Raw genomic sequence first — 17,655 nt, 5'->3', positions numbered from 1 at the left:
CACAGGTGGACGTCTCCGGAAAGGGTGGGACCTTAGTGTTGGGGGTTGCCTGGGCGTGGAGCCGGCCAAAGATCCCGCAGGTAAGTGAGGAGGGACCGTCCCGGAACCCGGGCGCGCTGGGGGACAAGGCCCTGTTGGGGGGGGGGGCAGTGGGGACACCTGGGGGGGCGGGACATGGAGGGGGGCAGACAGGTGGGGGAGGGGGATTTAGAAGGGAGGTCAGGTGAGGACAGAGGGGGAGGGGGCTGGCTTGAGAGATCCAGGCCCTGGGTGGAAGCCTGGGGACGGGTCATTAGAGGGTCTAGGAGCCCTGGGCCTCCTGGGAGTCAGAGACAAGGAGCTGGGGGTGGCCAAGGGGCCCCCGGGGCAGGTGGCCACGTAGTCCTGGTGCTGGGTGAGCCTGGCCCCAGGGACCAAGGGGCTAGTTTGAGGGGATGGGGACAGGGGTCGCGCCGCCGCCTGGATGCAAAACGAGGCGACTTTATCCTGCTACGGCCCAGCTCTGCGAGGCGGGTGGGATGTCCCCCCACATCCCAAGGCTGGCAGGGCTTTAAGATGTCCGGCCATACTTTGGGGGCAGTGTGATGGTGTAGTGACCCAACAGCACTACGCTCTGAGGAGGCAGCAAAGCTAGGTGGAGAGTAGCCCCCCAAATGAGGGACTAGCAGCAGCAGCTAGAAAATGCAGTTGGGGTTCCAACCCTCATGTCTTGGGTCAGCGTTTTTGATGCCCTAGGAACGCAGGAGCGACCATCGTCTGTCAGAAGACTGTTCAATCTAAATTTGCCATGCCCAGCCCAGTTTGATAGGGCTGTCATATGAGTTACAGGCATTAACAACCTTCCCAAATATTTTCAGGGATCCCAGCATGGTCTTGTTTGTATGACAACATGGCATGAGCAGAACATCATATCGACTTTCTCCTGGAGATCAAAGCATTTACAGATGGCAAACTTGATTTGTCACTGTCCCTTTTTTCAAGTCGCCAGTCCAGTTTTCATGAGCCTTTTCGGGGGAGAGAGGGGGCATTAAAACAGTCTTTGGGTCTGGTACAATGTTATAATGCAACAATTTTGTTCTGGGAGAAATTTATCTACAAAATGGTAATTCCCCTCTGCTATTAGAACCATGCAGCTCAGAAAGGAAAACATTCTGCAGACGAGTGATACACTGTTCTTAAAAGATTGTGCATTGCTCCAAAGAAACTAAGGGTGTTTCCAATCAGAGTGTATATTCAGAATCCTCTGTGGACTTTGATTGCTAATTCAGTATAGGCAAGACAGCTAATGTTGAATATGTTACCTTTAGTTAGACAAATATATGTTTTAATACACATGCATTGGGGAGGATACTTTCTTCAGGATTGACAACTCTGGAGAATGAAGTTCTCTCTAGCTACAGATCAGGTACAGTGAAGGTAGTGGCAGATCAACCTTACTGGCAATGTACCTAAGCCCTGACCTGGACGGACCACCTTGGAAACATGATAGAGGAGTTCTCTCTCTGAATTTGTTCACTCTTTGGCTTCTCTGCCAAGTTTGAAAATGGAACCGGTTGGCCCACTTGTTGGCAAAGGTATTTTTTCATGATTGGGCATGCCTCTCCACCAAAAACTTGACTGAGATCCAGCAACTCACTTCACACACACCACCAGACAGCCATCAGACAGTAACCCCTTTAATTCACTACTGGCTTGGGGTTGAATTGGAACTGTTAACCTACAGATGAAAGGCCCTAAATCCTTTTACCAGACCCACAGCCATTTAATTTTTTTTAAATAAACAAAAGTGTAGAATAACCCAGACCAAGGAAATCTGTAGCCCCAAGGTTTTTTGTTTTCAATCTCATTTGCTGGTCCAGTAACCAGGTATCCAGTTATCTACCTTGTCCATCATTGGTTTGAGCATTGGGATGGCTATGAACATTTTCTCTTTGTTCATTAGAGTGAAATATATTGTGGTTCAGATTGTTGAGTGCTTCCGGCCGTAAGGAACTCTTTACCTTTGAGTCATGGCAGTAAGAACCTCTCAACATGCCGTTGATTTGACTTTGTAACTTAGTTCAGTGTAATAGCTAAGGGAAGTAGGCTAGAAACTTAGCTGTGCTTCTTCCTAATTTCTAGATCTCAAGGGAAACATCATTGATGATGGTATACCTTTAAAAAATGTTTAATCTTAATTTAACCCATTTCTTCTTTTAAAGTGCTTTGTGGGATACAAATTGCATCCTGGTTGCATATGCCATGTGGGGGGGAAAACTTTTATGTTTCAGAGTAAATTGTTTATAATGATCCAGGGAGCTTGAGTTTTACATCTTTGTCTTCTGCGAAGCTACCATCTGTTCGTTCTTTCACCCACTCTGTTGTTGTTCTGTATGAGAAAATAAAGAATAAACACTGAATTTCTGCCTAGGGCTTCCCTTTAAAGCGGCATACTACAGATGATTTAGGTTTTTGCTAAACAAAAATAATCCTATTTCAAACCCTAATAATATACATGATTTCAGGATGGTTTATTCATTTAATTTAAAACAGGCTTTTAAAATAATTCAGCCATTCACCAGCAGAATTGGCAGCCCAAACATTGCAGCAGGATTTTCAGGCCAACCATAGCTACACTGCAATCCGGGCATAAGAAACTGAAACTGACCCAGCTAAGTAAAATTTAAAAAGAAAACCACATAATTGGTAAAAGTGTAATTTCAACAACATACCCTAGGTGAAGGAATATTCTTCCAAGGTGGCTTGAATTAAAGGCCTTATCCTGCAATTGGATTTTGGTGGGTGCAAAGTTCTGCCCATGTGGATCCAATTGCAGGATTGGTACCTACATTCTCTGCGTTTTACTGTGCCTGGGTCTCTGATGGTGCCTTAAAAACGGAGGCTGTCTCTATTCAGTATGAAAGATCCGGTGGTGCTTTTTACAGGATTACGAGTTTGTCTTGTGTCCTAACTTTGAAAATTTCCCTTTTCTCTGCTTACCTCCTTATCCCCATTTGTGCGTGTTAGCTGTTTGGTTCCCTCCGCTCTAGAGATGGCTGCATTTTAGTGGAGAGTGACGTAATTCCTGTGTATAGACTGAAATGCAAGTTTGGGATGACAGGCGCTCTGTTAGATAGTAGAACTAGTTATTTACAGAGGAAAATATCATTTGTCTTGCTCCTTTCCACAGCTAGCGAGCTCAGAAGCATGATTCGCTGGACTCTTGTTTTTGCTGTTTAAATGCTGATGTAACAATTAAAGTAACTATCTGAAGGACCCCAGCAAACTCACCTTTCACAGAGTCCCTGGCAGGGGACATTCTCCAGGGAGACAAGATGAATATCAAAGCAGTCAAAGTTCTGTGTCTGCTGGGGGTCTTTTTCCTCATGCTGCTTGGGTCCCTCCTGCCCGTCAAGATAATAGAAGCGGATTATGAGAAAGCTCATCGCTCCAGAAAGGTCATTGCCCTCTGCAATTCCTTCGGAGGAGGGGTCTTCCTGGCCACCTGCTTCAACGCCTTGCTCCCCGCCGTACGAGAAAAGGTAGCTGTGGGCAAACTCGTTGGGGTTTTGTTTTGCAGCTGTAATGACTCCGGATAGTCCCTTTTGTTCTGATGCGGGGATTTGGGAGAGTCTCTGCTTTCAGATGATATTGCTTTGAAGATGTTGTCCGATATGATAATGGTGCTATGGGTTTCCCAGCATGTTCAGGAAGCTACCACGTTATCAGACTAAACCCTCTGCTCTGCCAGCTAGTGCCCAACATCTCCACATAGGGGCTTATCCTAATCCCAGTCCTACAAAGGCACATGCATGGGCTGCCCTTAACCCCAGACTCATCATTCTGAGACTAGGCCGTCCCAGCGTCATTGCATATTAAAGTACACACCATTAAACAGAAGCCATGGGAACCCCAGGAAGAGACTGATCCTTAAAGCAAGGTGGAGGATCCTAGAGACCCAGTAACACAAGCCTGATGTACCCTAGCGAATGCCCGTGGTTGGGAACCTGCTGTGGTTCCGGCCTTTACATTGAAAACTTTTCAAGTTTAGGGAGGAGTCCCCCATGTCATTTTTAATGGTGAACGACGCAGCCAGTTTCACTGCAGATTCCTTTTCCTTTGTTCCAGCTTCAAGAAGTTCTCAAGCTTGGGAAGGTGACCACAGACTACCCCCTGGCCGAGACCATCATGCTGCTGGGCTTCTTTATGACTGTCTTTGTGGAGCAACTCATCCTGACCTTTCGGAAGGAGAAGCCTTCCTTCATCGACTTGGAGACCTTCAACGCCGGCTCAGACGTCGGGAGTGACTCAGAATATGAGAGCCCCTTCATAGCATCTTCCAGAGGGCGCACGCTTTACCATGAGCACAGCCACCACTCCCACAGCCATGGCTTGAACGTCCAGGAACTTTCCCAATCCAGCCCCTTGCGGCTCTTCAGCCTGGTGTTTGCCTTGTCTGCCCACTCCATCTTTGAGGGCCTGGCCCTGGGCCTCCAGGAGGAAGGAAACAAAGTCATGAGTCTGTTCTTGGGCGTGGCCATCCACGAGACGCTGGTAGCTGTGGCACTGGGCATCAGCATGGCTAAGATCTCATTAACACTGAAGGACGCTGCCAAGCTAGCACTTACAGTGAGTTTGATGATTCCTTTGGGCATTGGGATTGGCATGGGCATCGAGAGCGCCCAGAACGTGGCCAGCAGTGTGGCTTCTGTGCTCTTACAGGGCATTGCTGCGGGAACTTTCTTGTTCGTCACCTTCTTTGAGATCCTGGCAAAGGAACTGGAAGATAAGAATGATCGCCTGCTGAAGGTTCTCTTCCTGGTCTTGGGCTACACGGCCTTGGCGTTGCTCGTCTTTTTCAAGTGGTGAAGGCTGGAGCGACGGACAGTAAACCCCGACTCCTCCCCGTTGTAAATGGTGCTGAGAACAAGACCCCTTTCCAGCCAAGTAGGGACGCAGAGGAACACCACAGTCTGGGGGGTGTTTACGCATCGACCTGGCAAAAGGAGAATTGATCCCTGGGGTGCACAGAAAATGAGATTGGGGAGTGTCCAAAAAGAGGTTTCGTGTGGCATTGGAACAATGGGTTGGGGAGTTGGTGCAGAGATTGCTGGAGGTCATGATGAAGTAGTTGGCTGTAACGTTGCCTCCGAAGGGACCTTGTCAGCGGTGCGTTCTGCTATTTGTCTAGCGATCCCACCCCCCAGCACAGGATAACCTGTGTCTCCTGCCTTCAGGCTCTGGGCTCCAAGGAGGTGAAAAGTAATGGAGAAATCAAACTGAAAGCGGGCTGGGATAATGGCGCGTAAGACAGCACTAAGCTGCTTGTACCAGTTTAGTTTTGAGTAGAAACCTGGCTGGTGTTATTACCTGCCAAAAATATCAACTGTTCTGGGATACCACAAATGTCTTTTAGGTGTGATTTGAGCCAGGATCCTCTGGTGGCAGAGCGTCCGTTAACCCACAAAAAGTCCATCGGGTCAGTATTGTCCCTGAGAGATTAATCAAAGAAACAGGCCAGAGTCCTTTTTACCCCCATGTGTCACGTTCCATCACTGTTGTCTGGCCCTTCATTGCACAGTCACTGATGTGAATCTCTAGGAGTTTGGGTAATGATCACTTTGAAAAATTTAGCCTTAAAATCCAGAATCCTTTCCAAAGCATCCAGGGAGCTTTGGCTACATGGTCTTGAATTGGTACAAATGGATGTTTGCAATTTCCAGAATCCATAGTTTGGTCATTTCAATTGTCTGAGGTGGATTTTGGTTTGTGGGGGGGTCACCCTTGGATGGATCTGAAATGACTCTCCCAAAGCCACGTCTTCTTTGTGCTAACGTGTTTGCTTCTCTCTTATACCGGCACGTCTCTTGGACTGACGAGGACCAACTGATGGTGTCTGGCAACCAATATTTTAATTGCTACAGAACACCAGAGTTAATTAATCTTACTTGGAAGAAATGGGGAGGGGCTAATTTTAGGCCTCAGATGACCCCAGTTAGCAAGGGCCAATTAAAATTCAGTTTGGCTTGATGTGCCAATTTGGTTCCCAAATACAGAATTGTGGGCAGGTGGCATTGTAAACGTTCTCTCTGTTTTCTCACTCGTAGCTAGCCACCACATGGAGGTTTGGCTCCTGCTCTGCAGTCACATCGTGCTGCTTCTGTCACTCGTCCTTCATTCTGGCCTCTGGCTTTGATGGCGAGACAGGCATAGTGTCCATAATGACTTGGCTATTTCTGCGTGTAAAAAACATTCAATCAGATATGCAAACTACACAACGGCTGTAAAACACGAGTGGCGAGGGAGTATCCTTGGGGGGCTTTGATGCCGTGAGATAGGATAGATTATATTCTTTCCTGCTCTCCCACGCCACCTTCGTATCCGGGAATCTATCCATTTGGTTTGGATCTCGAATCGTCCCTCACCACTGGAGTGACTGAGACCTGGGGGATGAGTCTAGATGTTCGGAGTTCAATTCTGACCCTGCCACAGAAGCCTTGAGTGACCTTGGGTAGGTCTTTCCCCCTCTGTAAAAAGGGGCTGATGATATTTATTCTGCCTCCTGGGGGTGTTGTGAGAATTAGCCAGTTAATGTCCCAGCTACGGAAGTGCTGAGTATTATCATTAAAAAGGGGTTGTGCGTGCAGTGAGACTGGACCCCAATGTGTTTGACGTGGGCTGTAATGTGAGGCCACGGGCAGTTCACAGCGGGCTGCTTTTATGTTGTTCATTTTGTAAATCAAAGGTGGGATGGGTATTGCTGCTGGTCTGCGTCTGGCTGCAGACCCTTTTGTCCTGCACAGGCTCCATCCTGCAGGTATGCGGCCAGAAGATTTGAGCACCTCCCAGACAGTGCCAGGGTTTTCACTTGCCCATTTGTTCAAGAGCATTTTGTTTTCCTCCACTTCCACATTCAGGAACCTCCCCCATCCTCCAACCCTTAGCTGGCCAGGCAGGGCTGATATTACAATGTAGGAGTGGCAGTCTCTATCCGACTGTCACGTGTACAGGCCTGTCAGTTCTCTTATGCTCTGACTGGCGCTGTGTATTTTGGGGTGATGTGACCCGGAGAAGCGAGGTGCAGAAGAGTTGGCTCTCCCGTCTGTCATCAGCGCTTTCCTGTAAGAGGAGCCAAAATCCCAAAGGTGGTATCCGGATTTGCAGCTCTCCTGTGGCAAACCACAACCACTGGCAATGGCTGCCTTTTTCCTGGAGCTCCCACGCACCTCTGCCAGCGCTCGTAGGAGCCCCTTGTATTTGCTGAATGTTAATCAGAGCAAGGTAGGAGATGGAGCGTCTCCCTGTAAGTGAGCCACGGTCTGAAGGATGCTCTCAAGCTAAACCAATAGCCCAAGGCTCATCCCAGCAAAGCTCTAGTGATTTGCGGGAACGTGCCTACCCCAGCCCAAACCAGGAATAGATTTCCTGGCCCAGAAAGATGTACTTGCTCGGTGGCACGACTGGGTTAAGTGCCCCTCTCTGCAGAGTTTGTCCAGAGGAGAGAGCGAGGGTCCACGTTTCCTTCTCTGGGAAGTTAGCAGCATCTTCTGTCAGCATCCGTCCCCCACCCTGCTAGTGCTGAGCGGGTGCCTGGCTCAGGCCTGCAGGAAGCCTCTTCAGGAGTGCAGGCGAGATTACTTACTCTCTGCTGGGACACACAGGAAAGCTGCCCCGTGGCTCTGGGCATGTGTTTGTGCGTGTGCACATGTCGCCCCCCCCCCCCGGCCAGTGCTGCAGATTTCCTTCCATGGAACGTGGCTTTGATTTCATCTTGACGGACTCATAGCAAGATCTCAGGACAGCTGGCTGGCCTTTATGGACGGGGAGCTGCAAGGTCCAGCCCAGGCGCTGCACCGTGCTGAAATCCTCCCAGTCGCATCAGATGGTAGAAGGGCCTTTGCAGCCGTTTACATGGACGGAGTTAAACTGGGGCAGGCGAGGGGTCATTCAGCTCCTCTAACTGAATGTCATGCGCACAAATAACATGTAGAGGAAGGGCTCCTCCTTTCCAGCGTGGGATGAGTGATGTAGACGTGCACGTGGATCCCATCCAGTCCCCTGGGATGATGTGTTTGGTCTGCCGAGGTTTTAACTTGTTCGAGCTACCGCTCAGCCTGCAGATTCTTGTATCAAGAATGTCTATACTGCCATTTCTAGCCCCTCAAGCCAGAGTCAATTGACCCAGGCTCGGTGCCTCAGCCCCCCAGTAGACACACTCCACGACACAAAAGGAGACAATGGCCAAACTTAAAACTAGTCTTTGTAACAAGGAGAAATACCTGGCTTTAGCGCAGTTGTCTTCCCAGCCCAGACTAGAAAGAACGGTGAAAGCTCAGGGAACTCGAGTGGCTCTGAAAATGTCACTCCCATTTTCGTCTCTCATAAACGCTGGGTTTCTCCAAAGGAGTATCAATTCGGGAATAGTGCTGTGGTTAGAGAGAGATAGCAAACCTGTTAGTGGAAACATCCCCTCGGCAGGGCAGAAGGTGTGTTCTCCAATCAGATATCCGATCTTCACCTTCTGTTAAAGACCAAGTGACTGTACCACCTTGGTGTAGATTTCAGTTTCAAAATAGTTTATTTTACAAGCATGTGTCTCGATTCTGCAGACAGATCCATACAGAGGGACCCTGCAATAGCACAAATCCGTTCAGAAAATCGGCCCGAATGAAGGGACAAATAATTGAGTACACTGTGGGGCATGAGGAAGTTGTGATCGTTGTCTGTGTTGTGAGTCCATCTGATTGTTGGTTCCCAGACGCGCTGACTGACCCTTCTTACCCTGCCTCTGCACCGTATTTCATTGTGGTCTGGGGTAGTGTGTTTTTGAGCTAGACAAATGCAACGAATTGAATAGAATCTAAGCGAAAATCCGTCAGCTGCTCTGAGTTTAAGAGAGAGGAGGGCTCCATGGGAAGTGAATTTTAGAGCGCACTGGGGTTCTTCAGTGCTTGTGTCACATCCTAAATGGATACGTGCGAACAGGGGCATGGTCCCAGTGCTGTGGTTGCCACATACAGACTCCTCCTTGGAAGAAGAAGCAGTTCCTGGTGATTTTTTTTTTTTTAAGCAAGGACTAGGCAGACACATCTGCAGCCTTTATAAATGGGACAGGGCGGTGGTTGTAAATAGGAATGCTGGTGTCGGTATTAATATCTAATATGGGACAGATCTAAATGTCAGATAACATGGGTTAGAAAATCAGGGGCTATCTGGATTTAAATGAGTATTTAACCACTAGGCCTCGTTGGGCGTTTTAGATTGTAGTTCTCTGACCTGGGGATCCCTTTATAAGGGGGAGAATCTCTTCTTGGCCCATCTGCCCTCCTGGCACCCAAGTCCCCCATCCCTGATCTTCACTGTCCTCTTCTGTGGCTCTGTCCGGAGAGATGTGTTTGTCTCGTAGCTGAGGGGTTGGGGTTAAAGTCCTAATGCCAAAGCAGACAACACTAGGTACGAGATTTCTTTAAAAGAACTCTGTGGTGTCCAAGAGTCATCTGCACAGGATGGATAAATCTCTGCGTGTACCGCAAGGTATTAGCAAAGGGCTAAAGGCATTGTCAGATTGTGTACACACACACACACACACACACACACACCCCAATAGAGAGAGGGGCTGACACTATGGGGATTGCTCTTGTGCAAGAGATTGTGCTCACAGAGGAGGAAAGTGAATTGAAAGTCCTCCTGGTATGGACTGAGGTTTGGTGCTGGATGCAGTCCCAACCCTCAACGCATGATTGATCGTACTTGTTAATATTCCTGCAGAAATACCCTTTAGAGCCAGCCTGGCGCACGTGGGGCGAGGGGTGCTGGTCAGTCGTCATCCTCAGTTTCCAGGGTTCCAGCTGGGCTGATGGAAGGGGCGAGCCTTTTGCAATCAAGGCAGGTTTCTGTTTTGATAGACTTTGGGATTTAACCCCTTAAGAGCCACAAAGGTGGCCCGTTTTGCAGGTGGATCAGGGCTGTGGGGTTGCTAAAAGCACTGTCTAAGGTCACACCTTTTCCTGTTACTCTCTGTGCCCCAGAACGAGCCACCCGTGTGTGTGATGGGAATATTTATTTAACCGCGCGGGTAACTTGTGGTTATTATTTGTACGGTGGTTCTTTTGTTTAGAAAAGCAGAAAGCTGACAACAGCTCCCAATAAACACTTTTTGTTCTTTTCTTGATTTGTTTCGTTCACTTGTTTAGTTCTTAACGTTTCTGGGCCGCTCCGCCTGTTACACCACGCCCCAGCTGCTTCTCCGGCTGATTCCCCGTGACGTACACATGCAGTGGTGTGCATTTAGCTTGTGGGTCAGGGGCCCCGATGCAACCAGAGCCTTCCAGCCATGGGCCAGTTCCGGATTTACACCCTAGGCCTGACTAACCGCAGAAGCCACTTGGAGTTGTCTGCTTATTCCAGGTAGGAATTTGGCTTATGGGGGCCAACTGCTCGTTGCCTTCCACAGGCATTTATACCCGTGCTCTGTGGGTGCACCAGGCCCCCATTCTCATCTGGGTGGGTTGGTTTTACAGCTCTGCCCTGCCATGACTGTCCCAGGCACACGGTCACGGTGAATTGACCCACGGCCTCTAGTTGAGTAAACTAGGACGGTTGCAGCCAGGGTGGTGGTTCTGTATTTGTGTTCTGACTATCCAGCCTAGTCATGGACCGGGAGCCCCGGGGGCGCTTGGAGCTGTACAGGCAGAGAACAAAAGACGGGCTCTGTCCCAAAGCGCTGACAGCCCAAGTGCAGTAGTTGGGGAACAAACCTCACCGTCCCTAAGCTTGATCCCACCAGGCCAATGGAGATGCCCTGGGGCATCTCTGACAGGCTTCAGCAAATGCAATGCAGCTTGCAGGATTCCTGCCGGCGGGAACCTTGGCGTGAAAGGAACGAGAGGAGGAAGAGCCCAGCAGCCGTTAAAATGAGGGAGGAGTCTTGATTTCTTTTTTTAATGAGTAATGGTTCAGCTCCTTCCACTCCAAGGGGCCAAGGAATTGTTGCAGCCGGGCAGCGAGGGGGTAGGTTTATGCACCTAGGGAAGCCCCATCTTGGCCCTGTATCACTGGTAGAGGAAGAGGCTGTCTCCCCCAGGGGATCACTGCCTGCCATCCCTTGTAATCGGGGAGCTGGGGGGGAAGCATCGTGTTCGCAGCAGGACCCTGTCACTTGCGTCTCCAGGGAGGAGTCTCCCGAGGATGCGGCGACCCCTCCCTGCTGGCTCTGTGCTGTTACTCGCTTGTTTTTCTCAATGGGAGCTGGGCTGACAGCTGCGTGGGAGCCGCACTCATTCAGCAACGGCCAGGCTCCTCCGCTGGCAGCTATTAATAGCCGCTGCAGATTTTAATTGCTGCTGCGCGGGCGTTCGCGTGAGTCATCCCGCCTCCGGCGCCCACACGGGGATTCGCAGAGAGGCGCTGAGCGGCCTGGCCAGCCCAGTCCACCAGGATCGGAGCTGGGGGCCCTCAGCAGCACAAGGCCTGCCTCCGCGCCCTCCCTCTAGTTCTTTCCCTGCTTCATTCATGCAGAGACTAGAGCCGCCTCCTGACGGATTGAGCTCAGGGCCATTTTAAAGTCTTTCTGAGCAGACTTCAAAAAAATCCCCCCTGCAGAGGGAGTTTTACAGCCACCGGATCAGGGTGGTCCTGGGGGTAGAGCATTGGCCTTGGGCACCTGGGTTCCATTCCCAGCTCTGACACTGACCAGCTGGGTGACCTCAGGCAAGTCGCCTCCCCTCCTGCTCTTTGTTTGGCTTGTCCGTTGGGACTGCAAGTTGGAGACAGGGACCCTCTCAGTGTCTGGGCAGCACCCGGTATGATGGGGCCCTGATCACAGATGCTCTATTGTCATTCATTCCAAACAATAATACCTGTAAAACTCTGGTTTGGCCAGGCAGCCCCCAGCAGCGTCTGGCTGAGAGCTCTGCTATGTTACCTGCAGTGGGTCATGCTGCCAGCTGTTACAATAGCCGGAAGAAGAGTTGCTCTGGAGCAGTAGCTGTCATTGGAAATTGCCAGACTGTCTAGCCCTGGGCTGATCCGCACCCCGTGTCCTGTGATGTAAATCTGGAATAACTCCCTGAAGGCAGTGGGGTTACCGGGCTGGGGGAAGCTGGGGGCTCGGACTGTATCCAGTGCTCCGGTGACAGCAAAATGGGCCTGGTTGACTTGCGCAGGGTGTGGGGGTGGCAGCGGCGAGATGCAAGAGGCAGGGTGGTGCAGTGGCTGGGTCATTCACCCTAGGGCTTGGGAGACACGAATGCAATTCCCCTGCTCTGCCACAGGCTGCCTGGGTGACCACGGGCAAGTCACTTAGTCTCTCTGGCCCTCGTTCCCCATCTTGAAAATGAGGATAATCGCACTGGCCAGCGCCGGGGGGGTTGGGATGATAAATTCGTTAAGGAGCGTGACGCTTAGAAGGGACACAAGGGTCAGGTAGAGTAAACCATCCAGGACAGCCGGCTCCCCAGCCTCCTTTCGAGAACCCTCTCTTGAAGAGCTCCAGGGCAGATCGGTGTGATTGCCCCAAGACATGGCTTCTTCAGCTAGGGGTTGCAAGTGCTGGTCCAGTGGAGTTTACACCAGCTGAGGATCTGGTCCCCGCAAAGGTCCCTCGGCGCCTGCTCCCATCTCATATAAGCCAGTGGGACAGCGTGAGTGCGTGGGTTGCAGCGACTGACTCTGGGGTGGGTGAGCAGAGGATCAGGCTGCTCAGGCAGGAGCATTGCACTTTTGGAGTCTGTGTGGCGGCCTACAAGGCCGGATAGGGAATTGGTGCCTGATCCGGATCTCCCTCCGGTGTCAATCAGGAGCAAATCCATTGAGGGCAATGGGGCTCCACAGGCGTGAATGGGACCTTGTCCAGACTAGCTGATTTCAGCCCTGGGGACAGCCGCACCTGTGCAACTCCTCAGTGCTCAGGCGGACGGGTTCACCGCCGATCCCCCGTTTGCACTGGTGCCGAGCGGGGCTGGGCTCAGGTGAGTTGCTGTAAATAGCATTGAAGCTGTTTGCATTGAAGCTGCTACAGTGACTGAAACCAGGGCAAATCCCTAGTGGAGATAAGGCCTTGGGGCGGGGGGACGGACCACCGTGCCCCCCTGTCCCAACCTCACCTGCTCCAGGAATTTCGTCCCAAAAGACCGCTGCAGTTTGGTGCATTTCGATCTGTTTCATGATCTTATTAAGCCTTGAATGGCTCTTGGGGATCAGAGCTGGATACGAGGCAGCCTCCCAGCTCGGTGGCTGCCGCTGCTAAGCAGAACCGTGGCTGGGCCTGGGTGGCTTCTGCAGTAGCAGAGATTTCCCCGGGGCTGCCTCTCCCACCCGAGCTGGGATTTAACCTCAGGCAGGGCAACAGCCATCAGGCTGGATTCGATTAGGGGCGGAGACGGGTCAGAAAACCATCACCCCATTGGTACCGTGTGCTGGCAATCTCAGCAGAGAGCCTGGGACGCATTAGGCCATGGAGACTGGAAAATCTTCTCCGAGGCAGAGACGGTGGGGGAGGCTGGGGGGAACTTGCTGGACAGCTGGGCCAGCTTTGGGGCGGCCAATCTTCCGGCTGCTAAGTTGGCTCCTTTCGGCAGCACTAACCCTTGTTCCTGAAGCTAAATGCAGACGGGGGGCAGACGGTTTCACTTGGACGACCTTGTTCAGATTGGAAGCTTTAGAGGCCAGCTTTGCCCTGTGTTTGTACAGCGCCTAGCACAGGGCGGTCCTAGTCCATGACTAATAATTAATAATCCCCTTGGTTTCTCGGATGGGCCTGCCAGCAAGGTTATGTCTTTAATACTCCCATCCAGTGAGAGGATGAAGGCCACCCAGTCATTTGTATGATGGTAACAGTTTCTATTAACCTTCCACCCGGGACGGGTTTGAAGCAGTGCCCAAGAGGCAAGATATTGCACCGGGTATCCCATAAAGAAGTTCCTGGGCCAGGAGATCTCAAGGACCCAAGACAGTGATCTAGGGATGCCACTTGGCATAAATGGGAGTGGGGGGGGTTCTGCAGTGACTTTGGACTGGGACCTCAGTGCAAGATCAGGCCAGCAAAGGGTAGAACTGGGGTTGTTCAATTAAAATCTGAAGATAATTGAGAGGCAGCACATTTTTTCTAAAAAATATGACAGGAAATACTCTCTTATGCCATGTGCAATTAGCCGGTGGAACTCATTGCCACAAGATTGTGCTGAAACCCGGAGTTTGGTAGGGTTTGGTAGGATGGAGAATGAGTTACAACACTAAGAGGTATTTGTTTAAAAAAAAAAAAAAACTTGGAAGGACTCAACCCCCCCATCCCTCCCCACTTCAGGGCATGAGTCAGACACTAACTGCCCGAGTCGGAAAGAAACTCATTCTCTGAGGCCGAGTTGGACCTTGCTCTGAGATCTACTGCTGCAATCCCTTCTTAACTGTAACCCAGTAGCAGCTGTAAAGACCTCACGTGTAGAAAGAGACAGTCCCTGTCTAAAAAGTTTGTCTAAATGGACAAAAGGTAGAAGGAGAAACAGAGGCAGGAAGTGACTACCCCTGACCTGCTGACTGACTTTGGGACTAGAACTCAGGTCTCCTACCCACTAGGCCATACTGCCTCTCAGCAACTCTGCTCCCTGTAAAATGAGGCAGAGAACCCAACCCCTCCACAGCATCTGCAAACCTTTCTGCTCCTGGTGAGGCTTGTAGCACACAGCCTGAGACACCGCAAGTTTGTTGGTTGTCACCCACATGTCACATGAGGATACTTTCTCCTAGGTATCACCGGGCTCTGTCAGGAGGGGCCAGATGTTGTGATGCTGTGAGACCTTGTTGGCCAAGTTCCAGCACCCAGCTGGCCAGGCATAATTTGCATATGTTTACATACTTAAAGACCTACCCCCGTAACATTTGTGTGACTTTCCCCTGCAACATCATAGACATTGACCTGTTGGTTATTAGGGGCAATACGCCAATACATTTATAGGAGTATTGGGATCAAATATACCAGCCCAGCTCTACTGACGTGAGCAGCAGTGCATCTGTTGGCACCAGCTGGGGACTGGCCCAACTCAAGCAGGCTGTCAGGAGAAACTTCCTAGCACTGACCTGCAGTAGACTGTGCAATGACCCCCCAGGAGAAGTGGTGGGAAACCCAGTGCTTGGGACTTTTAAACCTAGTCTGGACAACCCGCTAGAAAGGGTGCTGGAGAGAGCCAGGCTGCAGTGGACCATGGAAAGAGAAACCAGAATCCCACTACTTGACTCTTCTCAGGGGCTTTTCCTGGGTAGATCTCAAAGCACTTCACACAGGAAGCAAAGTGTCCTCTCCATTTTACAGGGAAACTGAGGCATGGGGCACTGACGGCTGGGACAGAATTCCTGCCTCCCTTTGACTCCTTTAAGAGTCCCGGCTAAAGTGACTCACCAAGGTCTGTGGCGCAGACAGGGATAGAAGCTGGTTTCCTGACCCTTACGCCAACCGCATTCGCCACTAGGCCATGCTACCCAGAGCTCTTTTTCACCTCCGACTTCTCTGAAAATTGCAAAACAGCTTTCGTTTACCACCCTCCCCTCCTCCTTGTTTTCAACATGCTTGTAACTTTTCCAGAAACTCACCCGTGGGGATGAATGTTCCTGGCTTGGTCTAAGCCAACAAGTGCATTTTGAGGGGAAAACGGAGTGCCTTCCCCAGAGTTGTGGTAGAGAAAGGGCGTGTTTGTGTGTGCAGTGGGGTGTGGGGAGAAGTAAATCCACTTTTCCCACTGTAAAACCATTGCATCGTAGCTTTTGAAAACACGTCTCGCCTCAATGGGACCTTCAGTGGGTTTGCAGAGCCTTCGACAATGCGAATGGGTGGAAATTACCCCACGCAGAAGCCTCAGAACGCCCCAGTGAGGTGGAAAACGAGGGTTTGCCAAGGGGCACGCGCCTCTGATGCTACCTTCAGGATCCCTTAAATTGCAGGCTTGGAAGCATTGCTATGGAGCTATGCAATGCTGCTAGATACTGGGTTACCTTTGGGGGCCTAAGTGCACATGGGTGAAATTTCCCGCCATGCAGCAAGGACTGGGCGAGGATGGAGGGGAGTTCTGGACTCAGCTCAGGGGTGAGTTTCACCCCAAGGCCACCGTTTCCGGCTGCTGTCCATCTGCACCAGTTGGTCTTTAACCCCTTCGGCGTGGAGACATTTCTTTGTCGTTATGAATTGTTTCTATTACTGCAGCAGCGAGGAGTTCCAGCCATGGACAAGGCGCTGTACAAACACAATAGAAAGATGGCCCCGGCCTTGCAGAGCTCCCTGTCTAAGCAGCAAAGAGGGCTGGAGACGGGCTTGCAGGGACCGTGAGACAAGGTTAGGGGATAGTCTCTTCCTTTCAAAATGCCCAGGGAACTAACGGCAAAAAAAGGGTAACGCAGTGTTCGAGCGGCCTAGCCGAGGCAGCCTTCCGGTGAGCCCATCACCTTAACTCTGCCCCTGCCCGGCCTTTCCAAGCCCCCCTTCCAGCTGCCGTGGCCAGACCAGCCGCAGACACTTTCCCCTGGAAGCAGCTGGGCCCGGAGACGACTTCAGCGCCCGGTCGCCCCTGGGAAGGAGCCTCCAGCCAGGTGGCTCAGGTCTCTGTGCTGGGTTCCTCCGCTGGTCCATGTCCTCCCCTCCCCGCTGGGTTATCACACGAACACCCGGTTGCCTCTGCCCCCTGCCCTTCTCCTGGCTCCTAGGCCCAGGGGGCTGGAGGGAGGAGGCTGGGGGCAGGGGTCAGACCCCCAAAGCCCCCCTGGCCTGAGAGTCTGAATCCCCCAGGACCCCGGGGTGGGGGGGGGGGCTGCAGCATCCTCCTTGCGCCAGCGGCTCGTGTGCTCCCACCCCGGCCTGGGGGAGGAGTTTCTCCCCCTCCCCCGGGGGCTGGAGCTCTGCCGAGCCGCCCGGTGTCAGGCGCTCGCCAGCCGCGGCTGCCTCTGCGCAGAGCTGGCGGTGCCGCGCCGCGCCGGGCGGGGAGGGAGGAGCCGGGGTCGGGGCTGGGGTCCGGGCTGCGCCGCTGACCGATGAGCGAGCGCCCCGCTCCCTGCGCGAGTGGCCGGGGCTGGCCCGGAGGCGGGGGCGGCCGGAGGAGCCGGCCGGGGGGCTCGGAGCGCGGCCCCAGCACACGCCGCGGGAAGCCGGCTGCAGCCCGGGGCCGGGCGGACGGTAAGGCAGCGCCGGGCGCGGCTGGCGGCGAGCTCGCCGGGCTCGCTTGGTGCCCACCCACCCACCCCCCAGTGCAGCCCGATCGCGGGGGGCGGGGCAGGGAGCCTTGCAGCGGAGCCCCTGCGGGCCGGGGGTGCTGGCACTGAAAAGCACATCGGACCCGAGAGCCCCGGACCCTTGGGGAGGTGGGGCGGGTGTAAATGATCCCCCTCCGTCCTCATACCCCCCCATCCTCCGTCCCCAGCTCCCCCCCCACCCCCACCCCCCCCTCCCCCCACCCCCTGTCCTCCCCCGCCCCCTCATCCTCATACCCCTGTCCTCATACCCACCCCCCGTCCTCATACCCCCATCCTCATATCCACCCCCCATCTTCATACCCCCGTCCCTCTATCCTCATACCTACCCCCTGTCCTCAGATCCACCCCTCTATCCTCTTACCCCCCCATCCTCATATCCCCCCTCTATCCACCTATCCCCATACCCACCCACCCATCCACACACCCCCTGTCCTCAACCGCCCCCCC

General features: G+C 52.4%; 2 protein-coding genes across 4 annotated transcripts in view; both read left to right on the top strand.

Moving 5' to 3' along the window:
• On the top strand, positions 1-10,150 carry SLC39A3 (solute carrier family 39 member 3). Of its 2 annotated transcripts, none has more exons than XM_034754936.1 (3): positions 1-80; positions 3,170-3,521; positions 4,108-10,150. In XM_034754936.1, exons 2-3 carry the CDS (start codon positions 3,315-3,317, stop codon positions 4,846-4,848), a joined length of 948 nt encoding a protein of 315 aa, XP_034610827.1. In that variant the 5' UTR covers positions 1-80; positions 3,170-3,314; the 3' UTR covers positions 4,849-10,150. The 2 variants fall into 2 exon arrangements, with proteins under 2 accessions (XP_034610827.1, XP_034610828.1); XM_034754937.1 differs by lacking the exon at positions 1-80 and adding an exon at positions 320-1,574.
• Positions 47-17,655, top strand: part of DIRAS1 (DIRAS family GTPase 1) — a 34,795-nt gene continuing 17,186 nt past the window's right edge. The window contains exons 1-2 of one of the 2 annotated variants that reach the window (XM_034754939.1): positions 47-80; positions 10,173-10,386. The gene's annotated coding sequence lies outside the window, so the exon portion shown is untranslated. Of the gene's footprint in view, positions 81-10,172; positions 10,387-17,032; positions 17,132-17,655 lie in introns of those variants that run through there. The other variant, XM_034754938.1, reaches the window with a different exon arrangement.

This window comes from Trachemys scripta, chromosome 22 (assembly GCF_013100865.1).
Source record: "Trachemys scripta elegans isolate TJP31775 chromosome 22, CAS_Tse_1.0, whole genome shotgun sequence".
NCBI classification, from domain to species: Eukaryota; Metazoa; Chordata; order Testudines; family Emydidae; genus Trachemys; species Trachemys scripta.
This window is presented reverse-complemented; position numbering and strand designations above follow the sequence as displayed.